General features: G+C 40.0%; 1 protein-coding gene and 1 pseudogene across 3 annotated transcripts; both read left to right on the top strand.

Annotated features, from left to right (window-relative positions):
- The first annotated feature begins 8,623 nt into the window (after window positions 1–8,623).
- On the top strand, window positions 8,624–8,736 carry LOC123602783 (annotated as a pseudogene).
- Window positions 8,737–9,178: 442 nt separating this feature from the next.
- On the top strand, window positions 9,179–16,316 carry LOC123601752 (membrane-spanning 4-domains subfamily A member 4D-like). Of its 3 annotated transcripts, XM_045485364.1 has the most exons (8): window positions 9,179–9,582; window positions 9,762–9,809; window positions 12,502–12,671; window positions 13,012–13,146; window positions 13,327–13,383; window positions 13,972–14,103; window positions 15,154–15,255; window positions 15,722–16,316. In XM_045485364.1, the coding sequence occupies exons 3-8, from the start codon at window positions 12,552–12,554 to the stop codon at window positions 15,809–15,811; spliced, it is 636 nt and encodes a 211-aa protein (XP_045341320.1). In that variant the 5' UTR covers window positions 9,179–9,582; window positions 9,762–9,809; window positions 12,502–12,551; the 3' UTR covers window positions 15,812–16,316. The 3 variants fall into 3 exon arrangements, with proteins under 3 accessions (XP_045341320.1, XP_045341319.1, XP_045341321.1); XM_045485363.1 differs by lacking the exon at window positions 9,179–9,582 and having other exon boundaries at window positions 9,592–9,809; window positions 12,505–12,671; XM_045485365.1 differs by lacking the exon at window positions 9,179–9,582 and having other exon boundaries at window positions 9,592–9,809; window positions 13,012–13,110.
- The last annotated feature ends 2,188 nt before the right edge of the window (window positions 16,317–18,504 follow it).

Genomic DNA, 18,504 nt, shown 5'->3' with positions numbered 1-18,504 from the left:
AGAGGCCAGAGCACAAGCCTCTCTTACAAAACCTCCTCAATATGATTTTTAAAATTCCTTTTTCTCTTTTTAAAAATTTTTTAATGTTTATTTATTTTTGAAGGAGAGAGAGAGAGAGAGACAAAGCGTGAGTGGGGGAGAGGCAGAGAGAGAGGGAGACACAGAATCCGAAGCAGGCTCCAGGCTCTGAGTTGTCAGCACAGAGCCCGACGTGGGGCTCGAACTCATAAACCATGAGATCATGACCTGAGCTGAAGTTGGACACTTAACCCACTGAGCCACCCAGGTGCCCCAAAGTTCCTTTTCTTCTAAGTTTTCCCCCCCAACCTGGCTTTGTTGAGGTATAATTGACAAAATTGTAGTATTTTTAAAGTGTACATATGATGATTTGATATACGTATATACGGTGAAATGATTTTCACAATCAAGTCAACTATACATCTATCACTCCACATAGTTGCTGTGTGTGTGTGTGTGTGTGTGTGTGTGTGTGTGAATGCTCAAGATCTACTCTGTTACCAAATTTCAAGTATATAATTCACTATTATTAATTATAGTCGCCATGGTTTATATCAGACCCTCAGAACCTTTTCATCTTTTCACTCTTTCTTTTTAAGATTTTATTTAAATTCCAGTTAGTTAACACACAGTGTGATGTTAGTTTCAGGTGTAGAATTTAGTGACTCAATGCTTCCATACGACACATCCTACAACTCTTTTTTGCAATAGTCTTCACTGAACTCTCAGCACTACAGTGAGGGTTCGATTCCCTATGGCACACTTCAAGGGAAGGACAATATATGTATCTGCCCAATTATATATCTAAATTGGAGGGAAAATCTAGCATTTTCCTTTTTGAAGTCATACACTTTTTACCTTTATAGAAATAAAAAACAAGAGCTCAGATGCTTACCACCACTCTACTAATGTGTAATTGACCTATAAAAAAACTGTATGTTTAAACTACAGATCTGGGGCACCTGGGTGGCTCAGTCGGTTAAGAGTCCAACTTCAGCTCAGGTCATGATCTCACAGCTTGTGAGTTTGAGCCCCACATCAGGCTCTGTGCTGACAGCTCAAAGCCTAGAGCCTGCTTCAGATTGTGTCTCCCTCGCTCTCTGCCCCTCCCCTGCTCACATTCTGTCTCTCTCTCTCTCTCTCTCTCTCTTGAAAATAAACATTAAAAATTAAAAAATAAATAAATAAATAAACTGCAGATCAATTATGTGAAGTGCCTGGGTGGATCAGTCGGTTAAGTATCCAACTCTTGGTTTCGGCTCAGGTCGTGATCCCAGGGTTATGGGTTCAAGCCCCATGTCGAGCTCCATGCCTGCTTGGGAGTCTCTCTCCTTCTCTTTCTACCCCTCCCCCTTCAAAATAAATACACGTTAAAAAAAATAAAGTACCTGGGAAGGATCAGCTCATACATTCGCTTGCTGTGTTCAGGGAACCTCCTGGGAAAGGTTTAGAAATAGATTCTCATAAAATGATGTTCCTTAGTCTTGCACTAACATCTAGTTAAGATTGAATGATGTTTGGGGGACACAGGTATGTGTTTCTCCTATTTTCTTACATATGGTGGCTTTTCTCTTAGATTCTTAGATGGCTTGCTCAGGCTGTGCTGGTGCCTAAGGCTCATGTAAGTTTTCCTTGAGTTGTCCCATGCAAGGAAAATGTAGGCGAATATTAATCTTATAAAAGCTATTTGTTAGGTAACGGCACTAATTATTGGAGAAGGTCATCATTGTCTAAGGGCATTTCTTTTTCCATAAAAAAAATTACCCAACTCTCTGGCTGCAAATTTAATGTTGCAATTTCATAAGCCCTTAGAGCACTTCCAAGCTGTGCTGTGAAATGATCTCAACAGTGGGGATCATTTGCAAAGGTCAGGAAATAATTCTCCTAAAACCCATATTCTGTCCAGAATGTGCAACACGGAGTATTTTGGTCCCCAAGGCTGGCTAGCTAGTTTCCTTGGTGCTGTTTTATCCAATTTTACATAGCAAATAATAAGGATTTTTTTTTTAATCAGGGTAAGTACTGTGATCCATGAAGAAGATGTACTTGATATGGAATTATATTCTCTAGGTGTTCATTATTCTTTTTTTTTAATGTTTATTTATTTTTGAGAGACAGAGAGACAGAGACAGAGACAGAGAGACAGAGAATGCATGGGGGAGGGGCAGAGAGAGGGAGACACAATCTGAAGCAGGCTCCAGACTCTAAGCTGTCAGCACAGAGCCCGAGGCAGGGCTTGAGCCCACGAGCAGTGAGATCATGACCTGAGCCAAAGTCAGATGCTCAACTGACTGAGCCATCCAGGTGCCCCATAAGTGTTCCTTATTCTTGTTGAGAAGTAGGATATTGCGCAAAAAGGCTCTCACTTCCAAAGGGTGTGTTTTGTCAATCAGGAGTCAACAAAAGAAAAATGGTAAAATACCATTTTGTCATCGTGAAGAATGAGTCACAATTTGTCCAAAGAGACATGAGAGAGGAGTGACAAAACTCTTGAGCTAATTATAGTATTATGAAGATATAAGAAAAATACACTTTTTCCTAACAACACACAGAATAAACACAAATACATTTTTTGTCTTTTTTTCACTTTTTAAAAAATTTTAGCGAGGGATGGTGGGAAAAGGGCAGAGAGAGAGAGAGAGAGAGAGAGAAAATCCCAAGCAGGCTCCACAGTCAATGCAGAGCCCCACGAGTGGCTCAGTCTCACGGATCATGACCTGAGCTGAAATCAAGAGTTGGACGCTCAGCTGACACCCAGGTGCCCCACAAAATACATTTTGAGTATGGGAAGACAGAGTGCAGGAACTGTCATTGCTAAGGATTGGAATAAAGCCAGAAAATCATGGGATAATTCTTATCAGATTATTAGCCTGCATTAAACACAATGCCACCTGGGTCCTTTTACAAATTCAGTATCTAGGGACACCTGGGTGGCTCAGTTGGTTAAGCAGCTGACTTCAGCTCAGGTCATGGTCTCCCAGTCCGTGGGTTCAAGCCCTGCATCAGACTCTGTGCTGACAGCTCAGAGCCTGGAGCCTGCTTCGAATTCTGTGTCTCCCTGTCTCTCAGCACCTCCTTTGCTCACGCTCTGTCTCTCCCTCTCAAAAATTAATAAACATAAAAAAAGTAAAAAAAAAAAACCAACAAATTCAGCATCTAAATACTAACTTCTATGTGTTTATGCCTTGTCTTTCCTACTTATTCTTCTCATTGAAAATAAAAACAGTGATTTTTGTTTCCCCTTGGATATTCTCCTGGAAAAAAAGGCATTAAATTTCTATAAAAGGATGAATAGGTTTTACAGGATGTAATTGAGTCAGAAAAAATATTTCCGTTTTCCTTTATTGTTTCTAGGTATTTTCGTCATATAGCATGCTTCACAAAATCTTTATAAGTGCACTCTAGAACTGGAGTTGGAGCTCCAGTAAAAACATCTTTGTGGGGCAGGAACACCAAAACTAGTGGTTAATGTTTCATTTCAGCCTCATTGATGGGGTTCAACATATTTTAAGACAAAGTATCCAAATGGAGCAAGCTTGCAGGCTAGGACCTTCTGTTTCCTCTTAGAGTGATTTGACATTACTTATTACGTTACTTACTAGCCTTTCTAACTCTCCTTAATAAGACAGAGGTCACAACGTTCTCCAGTAGCCAATACACAATGTTAAACGCTTACTAATATCATGTCTTTCCTGCTCAAGATTTAAAACAGTTCCATTGTCTAATGTCTTTCATTTGGCATAGCGCCCATGTTTTACTCTGAAGCTTTATGGGTGGGAATCGCATATGGAATCATAAAGATTCGTCCTTCTAGCTGATCTTCTTGGCCAACACACCCTCTGTCAGCAAGAGAAGTGCCAGGTTGTAAAGAACAATAGTATCAAGGGACACAACTATGGATGTTCAAGGAGGAAATCCAGACACCTACCAGGGCCAGTCGGGGCCAATGCCTTTCCGTCAGGAGGCACAGACCAATCTGCAGAATTTCCTACAGGGGAGCCAGTCGTTCTGGGGTGGTTCATGTTCCCCTAAATTAGCTGTAGGTCAAAGTTACAGGAAGACCTAAGACAAGAGTGTGGAGTGATCACAATCATTCCCGTATCCAGAGGACAATGGGGGCGTCATCAATAAGAGGCTGCATCTACCATTTAGTCCAGTCTCCAAAATGTCCTGGATTTGAGAGCTCTGAATTTATTTATTTTTTTTTTAATTTTTTTTTTCAATGTTTATTTATTTTTGGGGCAGAGAGAGACAGAGCATGAACGGGGGAGGGGCAGAGAGAGAGGGAGACACAGAATCGGAAACAGGCTCCAGGCTCTGAGCCATCAGCCCAGAGCCTGACGCGGGGCTCGAACTCCCGGACCGCGAGATCGTGACCTGGCTGAAGTCGGATGCTTAACCGACTGCGCCACCCAGGCGCCCCTTGAGAGCTCTGAATTTAAAATTTAGACGCTTACACAAAAATTTCTCCAAATTATAGGAGCTCCTTCAAACAGGAGGCAATTAATTTGCAAAGAGTAAAGTTTATTTCTCCTAACTCAGAGGCACTTTCTCATTTGCTGGTTGAGCCAAATCATGATTGGCTTGATGATCATTTGCATGTGCATTATGGCCAAAGCCTCCTTTTCTGTGTTCTGCCTCTATGCCTGCAATTGAAAATTCCTCCATTTTCCTTGGGGAACCAATCTTTGTAATCACTTCGATTTTTCTAGCAGTTAGACTATGTACATATTCTTAATATCTGTTTCATGTGTTGTTGTTTTTGAGCACAGAATTTGGGGAAGCCTATTGAGAATTAAGAACCATTCAATGCTAGGAGAGAAGACTACAGATGATATGTTCATAGACTGACTCGCTTCACTCTATTCTTATATGAAGTTAATTATATCTAGAACTCTGTCTATTATGTCAGGAAAGAAAATTACAAAAAAAAAAAAAAAGAAAAAGAAAAAAAAGATGACTAGTTCCTCTATGGTTTTGGAAAATTAAGAGTCACAGAATAGGTCAATCTATGTTTCCAAAAAGACCAAGCTGTCTCAACTTCTCAGGTGTCTCTTTGCACTGAGTTGAGGTTCCGGAATGATTCTTTCCCCCCAAACTCCCTAGAATTCTTTTCTGCCTTATACAGGAAAAATTCCATAGTGGAGGATAGCAAATTCTTCCGTAACTTTTCAGAATTTCAACTCACGGTGCTTAGTTCTATTTTAAATGTAGGGCACACATGTGTAATCATTTGTCAGTTTAAAGAATGTGAAATAAGAACGTGCTTTCGGAATCTCTTTCAGATATATGTCAGCCTAGGATGAACACTGTGAATGCCATATTAATAGGAGTATGGCTCATAGTCTTTGCTGCCAGTTTGGGCACATTCATTTATGACATGCAAAACATATTAGATGATTTGCTCATTGTTATAAGGATTTCCTGGTCCAGTGAAATAATTTCCTGGTATTTTTCCACATGCACAAAATGACTTCCAGAATGTATTCTCAATGCAGGTGGCAGAAATGCACAGATTATCACCGAATGGCCACTTGAAGTAAGAAAATCAGGGCCGTGACCCTGAATGAATAAGTTTCTCTGTGCTCTAAGTTATTGGTCATGCGAAGGCATGCGTACCAGGTAAAGCTAACTAAAACCTTTTTTTAGGCGAGAGCAGAATGAATGTCAATGAATTCATTCAGTGAATTTGATGCCTGTCCCTGGAAGGTAAACAATGAAAAGTCTAGATGTTTTGTTCCTTTCAGAACGATGATAGACAAAGCCCACGATTCTCTCTACAGACATCACATGGAGCCTATGCTGCCCTGATACACTGAGGACATAGTCAAGATTACTATGAAGTTCAAAAGGGTTGTTAAGATACTCCAAATTACATAAGCTTCAATAAAGAAATCTTTGTAAGTCAACAGGCTTTTTTTCATGTTAGTGATGTCAGGAAAAACACAGATAACAGGAGCTTGTGTCACTGTGTGAATGTAACTACAAATTTGAGTGTCTGTATGATATAGTGGTTAACTATGCTGCACAGTCACTTATGTTTGCTCTGTAGAGGAAGTCAGCGTGGGACATTTTATCACTGATGAGAGTAGGTCAATCATTTATGAATGAGAGCGAGCACGGTCAATGGCAAAACACATTTTGCTCAATCCTGTAAACTTTTTCTTCTTTTTAATGTTTTTTTAAAAATTATTTATTTTGAAAGACAGAGCACAAGCAGGGGAGGGGTGGGGAGAGAGGGAGAGAGAGAGAATCCCAAGCAGGCTCCATGCCGTCAGCACAGAGCCCAATGCGGGGCTCACACTCGTGAACCGTGAGATCATGACCTGAGCCGAAATCAAGAGTTGGACACTCAGCCGACTGAGCAACCCAGGTGCCCCCCGTAACCTTTTTCTATACGGGATTTTAATTGGCAGGGGATTATTATTCTAAGGCTCATCCCCTTTGTGCTTGAACTTGCCATCTGGGGGCCTCTGCATCTAGTTACCAGGGCTGTCGCTATGATGTGGTCTCAGGGAAGGTCTGTGGTCCAGAGGACTTGGAATGTTTTCTGGGACATTCTCTGCCATTTTTATATTTACCTCCTTATTGTTGTTAGCCATATAAAGCATATTAAAGTCCTGAGCCCCTGTGTCGTGTTACACGTCTGTGTGAGAAGCCCCTCGTGTTCAGTTTTGCCCCTAGGATCCACGTGCATAAGATTAGACTGGGTACAGATTGAGGAGGTGTCTAGGTAGGTGTAGGTGTTTGGATCAGAACAAGACAAAAGTAACCCCAAGAAGGATCCACAGGACATTGGGAGACCTAAGGCCATGGGCCAAAGACATACCATATGCTCCTCTGTTGTATGTCTTGATTTCTCCACAGATGGCAGTTGACTTGTCCTCCAATGAGCATGGACCCTCTATAACATCTCCATATCATGATTATGATGATGTGGCTTCCCAACCCACTTAAGTTGTTTCATTTATCTCTTCAATGAGCAAGTCTTGGATTTGTTCTAGTTTGTGTTCTTGAAAATATATCCACGTCTCCATAGCAAAGAGGGCCTAAAGTGTCCTCAGAAATGTGGGGGTCACAGGTTTGTTAAAGCTGACTTTGTTACAGTCGCCGGCTCTTTCCATCAGTGTATGACCATTGAACATAAAAAATTAAGTATACAATGCTTATGCCATCAGGACTGTCATCATGTCAGAGCCTTCTTAACAAGAAGAAAGAGACTGTTGGAAGTCTGTTGGAGATTTAAGACACTGGTCTGCTCCTGCAGAGCATATCTCAGGACCACTGACCCGTACAATTTCTGGAAAGTCATTCACTTCAGACCACACTGTGAATGCTATTTGGAATTATGCAATAAGCCATCTGTGCCAGAGTGTGATTTTTCTGATGCTTTCTCCACAGAATATAAATAGCAATGAACTATAAATAATTAAAAATAAACCCTGTCCTTAACATCTTACCTTGTAGTAGGCTCCCCAGTTTCCTGGGTCTTTGGACTTGGACCCAAATTATACATTGGCTCTCTGGGCTCCCACTGGCCGATTGTGGAACTTGGGACTTCTCAGCTTCCATAATCACCCATGCCAAGTCTTTATAATAAGTGTCATTGCCATATCAGTGCATCCTATTGGTTCTGCTTCTCTAGAGAACCCCGATTAATACAAATAGATCTGTATCATGAAAAGAAACTGAATTCATAATTGAAAGGCTTGTCACACAGAGAAGACTGGGGGGAGATGGCTTTGTTCCTGAATTCTTTTTTTTTTTTCAACGTTTATTTATTTTTGGGGGGACAGAGAGACAGAGCATGAAAGGGGGAGGGGCAGAGAGAGAGGGAGACACAGAATCGGAAACAGGCTCCAGGCTCTGAGCCATCAGCCCAGAGCCCGACGCGGGGCTCGAACTCACGGACCGCAAGATCGTGACCTGGCTGAAGTCGGACGCTTAACCGACTGCGCCACCCAGGCGCCCCGCTCCGGAATTCTATCAAACGTTCAATGAAGAAATAATACCAATATTACACAAATCCTTTCTGAAAAAAGAAGAGGAAGAAAACCTATGGAGCTTTTTAAAAATGTTTATTTTTCAGAGAGAGAGAGAGAGCACACAAGTGGGGGAGTGGCAGAGAGGGGTGGGGGGACAGAGTATCTGAAACAGATTCTGTGCTGACAGCAGATAGCCCGATGTAGGGCTTGAACCCACAGACCATGAGATCATGACCTTAGCCGAAGGCAGGCACTTTAGAGGTTATTTTTGAGGCAAGCAGTAACCAGCTCTCCCACCCCCCCCCAAAAGGATTTAAAATATCATAGGAAAATAAAATATGGATATATTTACATGAGCTTAGACCCATATATCCTTACCAATATTAATAAATTAATCCCAGAAATATGTATAAAAAAAGATACTTCATAACCAAACTGGTTTATGCCAGGTGCATAAGATAGTTTTACACCTTTGAATACGGCATAAAGGAGAGAAACCGTATGGTCATTACAACAGGTGGAAAAAAAGCTGTTGAAAGAGGTGAACTCCTTTCATAATAGAGCTTTTCAGCAAATTAAGAATATATTGAAAAATCTTCAGGTTAAGAAAAGGCAGAGCAGGGCTCGCTTCAGCAGCACAGGTACTAAAATTGAAACCATTTACAGAAGATTAGCATGACCACTGCACAAGAATGACATGCAAATTCACGAAGAAAAGGCACAGCACTCCTTTTGATGGATTTAAAACAAAAGCTAACAAGAACAGTGACACTTAACTCTTTTATACAGCTGTTGCCAGACCCAAGGATAGGAAAAGAGCATCTTTTCTTCCCCGTAGAAGCTTTACCTCAAATGCTTATGCCTTGCAGGAAGTGGGGTGGTGGTGAGGAACAGTGAGATTCTCCATCATTCATGATGGGAACCCATGGGCAAGTCCCATGCGAGAACCCAGAGAAACCATAGAGTCGAAAGGATGCCATATTTCTTCTTTCTAAGTTAAAGGATAATTTAGCAAAGGCTATAGTATATGCAAAATCTCCCTTATATTTTTGGATAATATAATTCCAGAGATATGGGCAAATAGCACATTACTCCCACCTCTGGGTTTCCTGGCTTAGGCTCTATAAGTATTGAGTGCTATTTTCCTATAATGATTTGTCAGGCAGTAGAAATGGGAGTAAAAAAGCTAAAGTCACTATAGAAGAACTATCATTGTTAACCAAACATACAAAGGATAATCTGGAAGCAAAGAGGGTAAAAATCCCATATTTATGGAAAAATCTCATATTTTTTATCCAAGGTGAGGACTTCTATGGACAAATTAAGATTTAATTGTAAATCAAAATATCGCCCCAAACAGAGAGCACATGCTTCTTTCAAAAGGTCTTTGGGAGGGGGTGGGTAAATACGGATTGAGATTTGCCCTCACAATGAGAAAAGAGTGTGCAAAGCTTTGGCACTCAAAACTGTGGCTATCTGAACAGCAGAGATAAAGGATTATCTCTGCCAACATGATGCAATTTACCCCATCAGAGAAACCCATCTGCAAGAAATACAGTACAGAAAGACGCCTTTTAGGGTGAGGCTTCATTATCTCTTCATACAACAGGGAGTTATGTCTTGTTGAGGAAAACCTATGTATACCAAATTCCCACAGCCTATAGTGCCTGATAGGAACACAGATCATATACTGCTTGATGCTCTGGGGAACTTCCTTGGAAAGACTCTGAGACTGACTCTTTGGACTGATGTTTCCAGGTCTTGTACGGATATCTAGTTAAGACCCAATGCAGTTTGAGGACAGAGGTATGTATTTTTCTTTTATTCTTATTTTAGTGGCTATTCCATTGGCCTGTAAGGGGGCACTAGTTATCTGAGAAGGACATAAATGTCTAAGGGGATTTTTTTCCCATAAAAAAAAAAAATGCTTGACTTTCTAGTAGCAAACTTAATGGTACAATTTTATTTTTAATTTTTTTAATGTTTATTTTTGAGAGAGAGAGAGCACAAAAGCATGTGAGGGGGAGGGGCAGAGAGAGAGGGGACAGAGGATCCAAAGCAGGTTCTGTGCTGAGAGCACAGAGCCTGATGTGGGAATCGAACTCGCAAACCATGAGATCGTGACCTTGAGCTGAAGTCAGACACTTAACCGACTGAGGCACCCGGGGGTTCCTTAATGTTACAATTTTAAAGACCCATAGAACCTTTTCAGATTGTGCTTTGAAATGATCTCAGCCATGTAATCATTTTCAAAAGAGAGAGAACAAGTGGTCTAAAAATCATATTCTATCTAGAATTTGCAACACAGACTACTTTTCCAGTGTTCCCCAAATCTAGCTAGCTAGTTCTTTCCATGCTGCATTATCCAATTTTTTGTAACAAATGATTACTTCTGAAATTTTTTCTGAATAAAAGAACTTTGATCCAAAAAGGAGATATTCTTGATCTGGAATGATCTTATAATCTTTACTCTTGCTGAGCAGAAGTATAGGGCATTGAGTGGGCAATCAGTTCTAAAGACTGCTTTGTAAATCAGGAATCATTGAAAAAATATTTTTAAAAGTGTTGACTTTACCATCATGAACAGTGAGTTACAGTCTGTTCAGAGAAACATATTTTTGCTTCAGATATGATTAATAATAAGGAACAGGATTAAAGCTTTTGTAAAAAGCAAATTAGTGAAGACAGTATCATACTATTTATAATGTTACAAGATGTAAGAAAAAATACACATTTATTTCCATACCTAACATAGATACTCTGTTGGTAATAACAACAGAGATGATCAGTGTGAGAAGACGGTGTTCATTGAACACCCACTGAAACAAGGGTAGGAATAAAGTCAGAATATCATGGAACAATTCTATATAAAAGATTATTGGTCTGCACTAAACACAAATACTTCTATTTCCACTTGGATCCTTAGGCAGATCTAATGTCTAAATACTAGTTTTCTTTGTGCGTGGCTTTTCCCCATCCATTTTCCATTTGAAAGTAATTATTCAGGATGCCCCCCCCAATAGTAGAAAACCTCCCCAAACTCAACTGTTTAAAGCCTAGTGTTGAATGGAAGCCTTACCAATAACACAAACAGTCAATTAACAAATATATTTTATGTTACATGAACTACGTACTACATTCTTACAGTAAAGTAAACTAAGGGAAATGTTACTAAGAAAATCATAAGGAATAGAAAATACACTTACAGTACTGTACTGTAAAAATCCACATTTAAGTGGATCTGTGTGGCTCAAAACTGTGCCATTCAAGAGCCAACTTTATAGTGTTTTTTTTTTTTTCTTGGTCAATCTCCTAAGAATAAAAGGCATTAATTTCTGTAAAAGAACCATCAGATTTTATAGAACTTAATAAAGGTAGGTAGAAGAAATATCGGTTTTATCACTACTGTTTTAATATATTTTCCTGATAAATTTGAACATACCTGTATCCCATGCAGCTAAAACTTTTTATAGTGAATTCTAGAGGTGACGTGAAATTGTGGCTGCATGGACCATATACCAAGATTCCCATGATCTCATTTCAAAAAGATCTGTACACAAGACAGAGTATCCATTGCCGTCATGATGAAGATAGCAAAGATGATACTATTTTTTGTTTATACTCAGGATGGTCCCTGTGCTCAAATAAAGAAAGATTTCTTGGTGTCAGAGAAGGAAAGCCTTCCGAACGTGAGCATTTTTGCTTAACATTTCTGTAAGCAGATCACGAGTGGAAAAGTGAGGATTTGGGCTTAGGCAGACACGGTTCCAAGCCACCTAGCTGGCTATGCCAGTGCAGAGCCATATGGTCCCTTCCGGACTTCCTGTGAGTTGTGCCTAGTTTGTATGGTGACTTAGAGGTAGGAAGAGGGAGCCAACTCAGAGTCTAAGAACACGCATGCTGCATTGTGGCTTCTTGAGTCAAATGCCGTGCGTTCTCAAACTTCAGAAAGAACTTCCTGAACCCAGAGACCAAGCAATAACAGCTCGGTCAGATACTACCTAGGAACAGAGGTGTAAATGAAAGAATTCTGCACAGCAAAATAAGGAATCAAAGTAACAAATATCATCTCTCCATGGGGCCGGAATACCAGGACTAGTGGGTGATATGTATTTTCAGCTTCAGGGCTGAGATGGCCAACCTTGTTTCAAGACAGAGCACCCATAAGACACATGCACCCAAGCTAAGATTCTCAGCTTCCTATAACGTAAGCGTACGTTACTTACACAGCCTTCCTGAAACTCAATATAATAGAGAGTATGTCAATCTGAACTGCCTGAGGTACATCGTTAAATACTTAATAAGTGTCAGATTTCCCACCCTTGAGAACTGAAACAATTACAAGTGTCCTAATTTCTTACATTTAGCACCATACCTGTCTTTTACTTTAAAATATTTATGTGTGTTAACTATTGCATGGAATCAAAGAGACTAATCCTTTTACCTGATCTTTCTGGCCAACGCATGCTTCACTTGTGTTGTGACTCAACACCCCCAGCGGGGTGAGCAACAGGGTTGTGAAGAACAACGGTACCAAGGGACACAACTATGGATCTTCAACGAAGAGATCCAGCCATCTACCGGGGCCAGTCGGGGCCAATGCCTCTCCCTCAGGAGGCACAGAGCAATCTGCAGAATTTCCTAAAGGGGGAGCCAGTTATTCTTGGGGTAAGTACAGTGAAGGTCATCTAAGGATTCTGAGGTGGCTCACATTCTCCTAAATTCACTCTGGGCCAAAGCCACATGATTACCTAAAAGTGTGGAGTGGTCACAGTGATTCCTATATCGAGAGGACTATGGGACTTTTAAATAAGGGACCGCATATACCATTTAGCCAAATCACCAAAGTGTTTTATATTTGGGAACACTGAATGTAAATTTAGGTACTGATCATGGAATCCCCAAATGAAAGTAGTCCTGAGTCATTTACAACCTCCAAATGCGGGGCAAGTAATTCAAAGAGTAAAGCAAATTCCTCCTAACTCGAAGGTACTGTCTTACTTTCTAGGTGAGCCAGATCATGATTGGCCTAATGAATATTTGCCTGTGGATCATGGTAAAGGTCTTTCTTTCATTCCACAAACTACATCTATTCCTAGAGAACACGGTATATACCTTCATTTTCCTTTTGGGACCAATCTTTGTAAGTAAATTGGAATCACTTTGATTTCTGTATTACTTAGAACTTACGTAAAATCCTTAATAGTTATCTATCAGCACAAAATTTAGGGGAAAGTATTGAGAAATATTTGGTGTTAGGAAAAAATACTATAGAATGAGAATACATTCACAGACTAACTCATTGAACTTTATCTTTGTACAGTTAATTTTATCTGGAACAATGTCTATTGCGTCTGGAAAGAAAACAACAAAAAAAATGGTGCGTTTACCTACAATTTCAGAAAATTAAAAGAGGCATAGCATAAATCAGCCTTCATTTCCTGGGGTGCCTAGGTAGGTCAGTTGGTTAAGCATCCAACTTCAGCTCAGGTCATGATCTCAGGTTTGTGATTTTGAGCCCTGCATTGATTGGGCTCTGTGCTGACAGCTCAGACAGAGCCTGGAGCCTGCTGCAGGGAGATATTGTGTCTCCCTCTCTCTCTGCTCCTCCCACTCTCTCTGCCCCTCCCCTTCTCTGCTTATGCTCTCTTTCTCTCATTAATAAATAAACATTAAAAAAATGTTAAATCAACCTTTGTTTCCAGAATGATCAAGCTGTCTCAGATTCCCAGGTTTTTCTTTGCCTTGAGTTAAGATTCCAGAAGGATTCCTTCCCTATTCCCCCATAGGTCATGCTGTCTCTGTCTGGCTCAGATGAGAAATTATCCAATAGTGGGTAACAACCCTGGGCATAATTTTGATGAATTCCAATTTTACTTACATTTTAAATATAATGCATACATATGTACAACCATTTGCCAGAGTCAAGAGGGTAAGAACAGGGACTCCGTTTCTGATTCTCTTTCAGATCTGTAGCAGCCTTGGAACGAACACGCTGGCTGCCATATTGGCTGGAGTGTCGCTAATAATCCTTGCAATCAGAACGGAAGTCTCCAGTCACTTCTTATCAGAAACAGTTTTAGCTCGTTATTTCTTAATTGTAAGTATTGAAAGACCTAGTGGAAAAAATATCTCCTGATATCTATCCACATATATGAAATTCTTTGCAGATGTCATTTTCATCCCAAGGGAGCAAGGGGGGGAGGGGCGTGTGGCACCTGGATGGCTCAGTCAGTTAAGTGTCTGACTTTGGCTCAGGTCATGATCCTATGGGTCGTGGGTTCCAGTCCCACGTTGGGCTCCTCACTGACAGTGTATAGCCTGCTTGGAATTCTCTCTCTCTCTCTCTCTCTCTCTCTCTCTCTCTCTCTCCCTCTCTCTTTGGCCCTCCCCAACTCATGCTCTTTCTCTCAAAATAAATAATAAAATAAGCTTAACAAAAATTTGAAAACGAAAACAAAAAACACAAGTGGGTAATAGGGCATAGCTTAAAAGTGACAAATCACCTGAAGAAAGATGGTCAGGGCCTTGACCCTGAGTGAATAAATATCTCTGTACTACACATTATTGGTGATGTTAGGATCTAAGTACATCAGGTGAAGCTAAGTAAAACCCTTACTTTAGATAAAACCAGAATGGGTGCCAATGAATTCAGTCAATGATTGTGATTGCTGTCTTCATCAAGGTAAAGAAGAGTCTAGTTGTTGAGTCCATTCAGCACAATGACAGACAAAGTTCAGGATCCTTTCAAGAAAGTACGTTCAACAAAACCGACACTGATCTACTGATCATATGATGAAAATCACTATGAGCTACAAAGGGATCTTAAAACATTCCAATTTGTAGACACCTCAAGAAAGCATGGTTTGCAAATGAGCAGGCTTTTTATCAGTGGGTTATGTCGAGGAAGAAAGTGGATAACGGGATCTCACTTCATCTGTGTGAAAATTATAAAAGAATGAAATTGCAAATTTGGGAGTCTGTAAATTAGAGTCATTACGGGTATCTCTGCCCAGATTTTATCTGAAGGTGGGGCCAGACTGGGATATTTTCCTACCCTGGGTTATGAAGGAGAGTGTGCAGGGTCCACGGCAGGCCCTCTCTTTCTCAGGCCTTTAATCTTTTCTCTCCGCATGATTTTAATTTGCAGGGGATTATGATTATGAAACTGATCCTCATAATCCTGGGACTCATCGTCTCGGTGTTGCTGTCTGCATTTGGATGCAGTGCTGTCTGCTGTGATGTGACCTCAGTGAGTTTCTGTTATCCCGAGGACTCAGAATGTGTTTTAGGGTATTCTCCGCCATTTGTACATTTACCTCTTTAAGTTTTACTGAACCGTTCAAACCGTAAAAAACTCTTAAGCCCCTCTTTCATGTTCGGAGCCCCTCGCACTCTGTTTTGCCACTAACAGCCGCCAGCGTTAAGATTGACCCAACACCGATACTGACAGGGCGGAGCTTGCCTGGGACTTTCATTCTCTCTCTCTCTCTCTCTCAAGATAAATGAATAAACTTAAAAAAAAAAAAAAGAAGAAGAAGAAGATTGGACCGGGCATTAGTGGAAGGTTGCTTGGCTGGACGTAGACGTTCATGTCAGAAAGAGTGGCCCCAAAGAAGGTCTGCACGTTAGGAGAACTAGGACCAGGGGCAAGTGAAATGTCATATCATATCATGAAATGCCATCTACTGTGCTGTTTTTTTTTTTTTCCTCCACAGGTGGTTGTCGACTTATCCTCCAATGACTGTGGAGTTGCCGTAGCCTCTCTTTATCATTATTATGATGACGTGGCTTTCCAACATGCTTAGTTGTTGGAGATACCAACTTTTGAACCATTCCTGGACTTCCTCTAATTGTATCATTAAAAGTAAATCAGTAATCAGGTAGTAAATAGAGTCTTAAGTGTCTGGGCGGGGGGGATCCAAGGTCATAGATTTGCTGATGTTGACTCTGCTGGGGCCCCCTACTCTATCCTCAATTATGATTCCATTTGGACATGATCAATGAAGTATGTGATCCCTCTGCATCAGCACTGGCATCGTCTCATACCGTTGGCGGTATGAAGAAAAGGAACACACCAGAAAGGTTGTAGGTATTTGGGGATTCTGGTCTGGCCTTGGAGGATGTGTGCCAGAACAGCTGATCCCCACAATTTCTGAGAAGCCCTTCACTTTGGACTATAATGCTAATGCTATACTGGGAGCTGTGCAATAGGCCAGCTAGGGAGATCATGTGCTTCCTGACACTTTCCCTAAAATGTACAATTTTCTATGACATAAATGAATTAAAATAAACCCTGCTTTTATCCTTTAACCTTGAAGTAGCCATAATTTTCCTTTATTTTCCATTTTGGCGTTCTCTGTCCCATTCCGATTATACATCATGAAGTCAGTGATGGCCTTTTCAATTCAGGGTCCTGTAAAAGCAACCCAATGAGTAAAGTGTGACTGATGTTTGAAAATAGGGAAATACACACACTTTCTGCACACAGGTTCTGCTTTTTCAGTGATTGAGCCCCTGCAGGTCCTTATTCTCCTTTGCGTCGTGGATCCTGACTCAGCCTGAAGTAACCCACACACTGTGTGGCAAGGGAATAGTGATCATCACATTTCGACTTTTTGGAAAGGCCTGGAACACAAGCAAACCTTATCTCTTCTTTAAATGCTTTTTCACAGAAAGGAAAGTCTGCTATACTCATTTACTATCTCTAGATTTTTTAAAAGATTCTGTAGGATTTTCTACATAAACAACAATGTCTTCAATAGGGACATTTATATTTCTTACTTTCCGAACTTTAGGTCTTTCTTTTCTTGCCATATGACCCTGGCTATGACTTCCAGTAGATGTTGAACAGGAGTGGTGAGCACATATACGCTAGTATTGGGGAATAAGTAGTCAGTATCTCACTGCTGGGTATGTTGTAACTGTAGGTTTTTGTATATGACTTTTTCCGGATAATGGGAATTCACATCTTTTCCTAGGTTTTTGAGAGTTTTTTCTTTATCATGAATAAATAAATTTCGTCAGACACGTTTCCTGTATATTGAGAAGATCATGTGGGTTTTTGTATTTATTCTGTCAATATGATGAATTTTACGCATTGATTTTTTTGTTAAACCACTGTTGCCTTCCTGAAATAAACTCTGTTGGCTGTGGTGTGGTATCTTTTGATATACTTTTGGATTTGATGTGGTAACATTTTGCTGTGGATTTCTGGACCTATGTTGAGAGATATTGCCACATAGTTCTTATATCTTTGTCTTGTTATGGCATTGGAGCGATGTTGACCTCGTAACATAGAAGGGATTACGTCCAACTTTTTTTCCCTTAAATATTTGGTAGAATTAGTGATATATGATGGAGTTGGTTTTGTTATTGTTGTTGTTGTAATGGTTTTTGTCTATACACTCAATTGTTTAATAGGTATTAAACTAAGGAGATCATCTATTACTGAGTCAATGTTCATAATTTGTGTCTTTCAAGTAATTATTCCATTTCCTTCAAGATGTCAAATTTTCTTCCTAAATTTATTCACAGTATTTCTTTATTATCCTTTGGATATCTCTGGATTCTGCAGTGATGTCCCTTCTTTTATTCCTTACATTGATAATTTTTGTCTTCTCTCTTTTTGCCTTGGTCAAGCTGAAGAAAGTTTAATAATTTTTATTGATTTTTACTGTAATGCTACTGTAATACAGTTATATATTAATACTTTGCTTGGTATATTTGAGCCTGGCCATTGAAATAGATGATGGATAGGTAGATAGATAGATAGATAGATAGATATAGCTAGCTAGATATAAATTTAAGTGTCATTGGAAATATAATTATTTTTTGTTTTTGCTCATGTTTATGTTTATTTATTTTAGTGAAGTTAGAGTTAATAAGGTGCTAATGCAAAGACCAAGAAAAGTTTGTTGAAAATATGAATTTCCTAGAAATTGCTCCAAAGGAAAGAATTTTATTTAGTAAGTTAAAAGAACAAATATAGTCTTTGTCAGATTAATGGAAAGAAATGCAAAGAAAGTGAGCACAAAATAAAACTATAAATTGGTATTGAGGATCACGGTGCTAATGCTTGTAAAAAAATTTATTTATTTTTGAAAGAGAGACAGAACACGAGGAGGGGAGGGAAGGAGAGAGAGGGAGACACAGAATCTGAAGCAGGCTCCAGGCTCTGAGCTGTCAGCACAGAGCCCAACATGGGGCTCAAACCCATGAACTGTGAGATCATGACCAGAGCCAAAGTCAGACACTTAATTGACTGGGCCACCAGGCACCCCACGGTGATAATGCTTCTAATTTTGAGCAACAAAACATGATTTATATCGATTTTAGTGATGTACATCAAAACTGCTTATCTAGAGTTCTAGGTGTGGAAATATAGCAAATGAGGAAACACAGAGATCTGAGCATAGATTTCTCTCCCCTACATGTTGGCACAGTCTTTGATAGACATACAGGACACATAAGCTTAAGAAGACGACAGGCTCCCACATTT

The sequence above is a fragment of the Leopardus geoffroyi genome, chromosome D1 (assembly GCF_018350155.1).
Source record: "Leopardus geoffroyi isolate Oge1 chromosome D1, O.geoffroyi_Oge1_pat1.0, whole genome shotgun sequence".
NCBI lineage: Eukaryota > Metazoa > Chordata > Mammalia > Carnivora > Felidae > Leopardus > Leopardus geoffroyi.
The sequence above is the reverse complement of the archived record's forward strand: the minus strand, read 5'-3'. Positions and strand labels throughout refer to the sequence as shown.

Bases quoted from the DNA above. Each gene is read 5' to 3' on its own strand.
- LOC123601752 (XM_045485364.1), top strand. From the start codon at position 12,552: ATGGATCTTCAACGAAGAGATCCAGCCATCTACCGGGGCCAGTCGGGG. The intron at 13,384-13,971 runs GTGCGTTTACCT...ATTCTCTTTCAG, and splicing joins AGAAAACAACAAAAAAAATG to ATCTGTAGCAGCCTTGGAAC. The intron at 14,104-15,153 runs GTAAGTATTGAA...TTTAATTTGCAG, and splicing joins TAGCTCGTTATTTCTTAATT to GGGATTATGATTATGAAACT.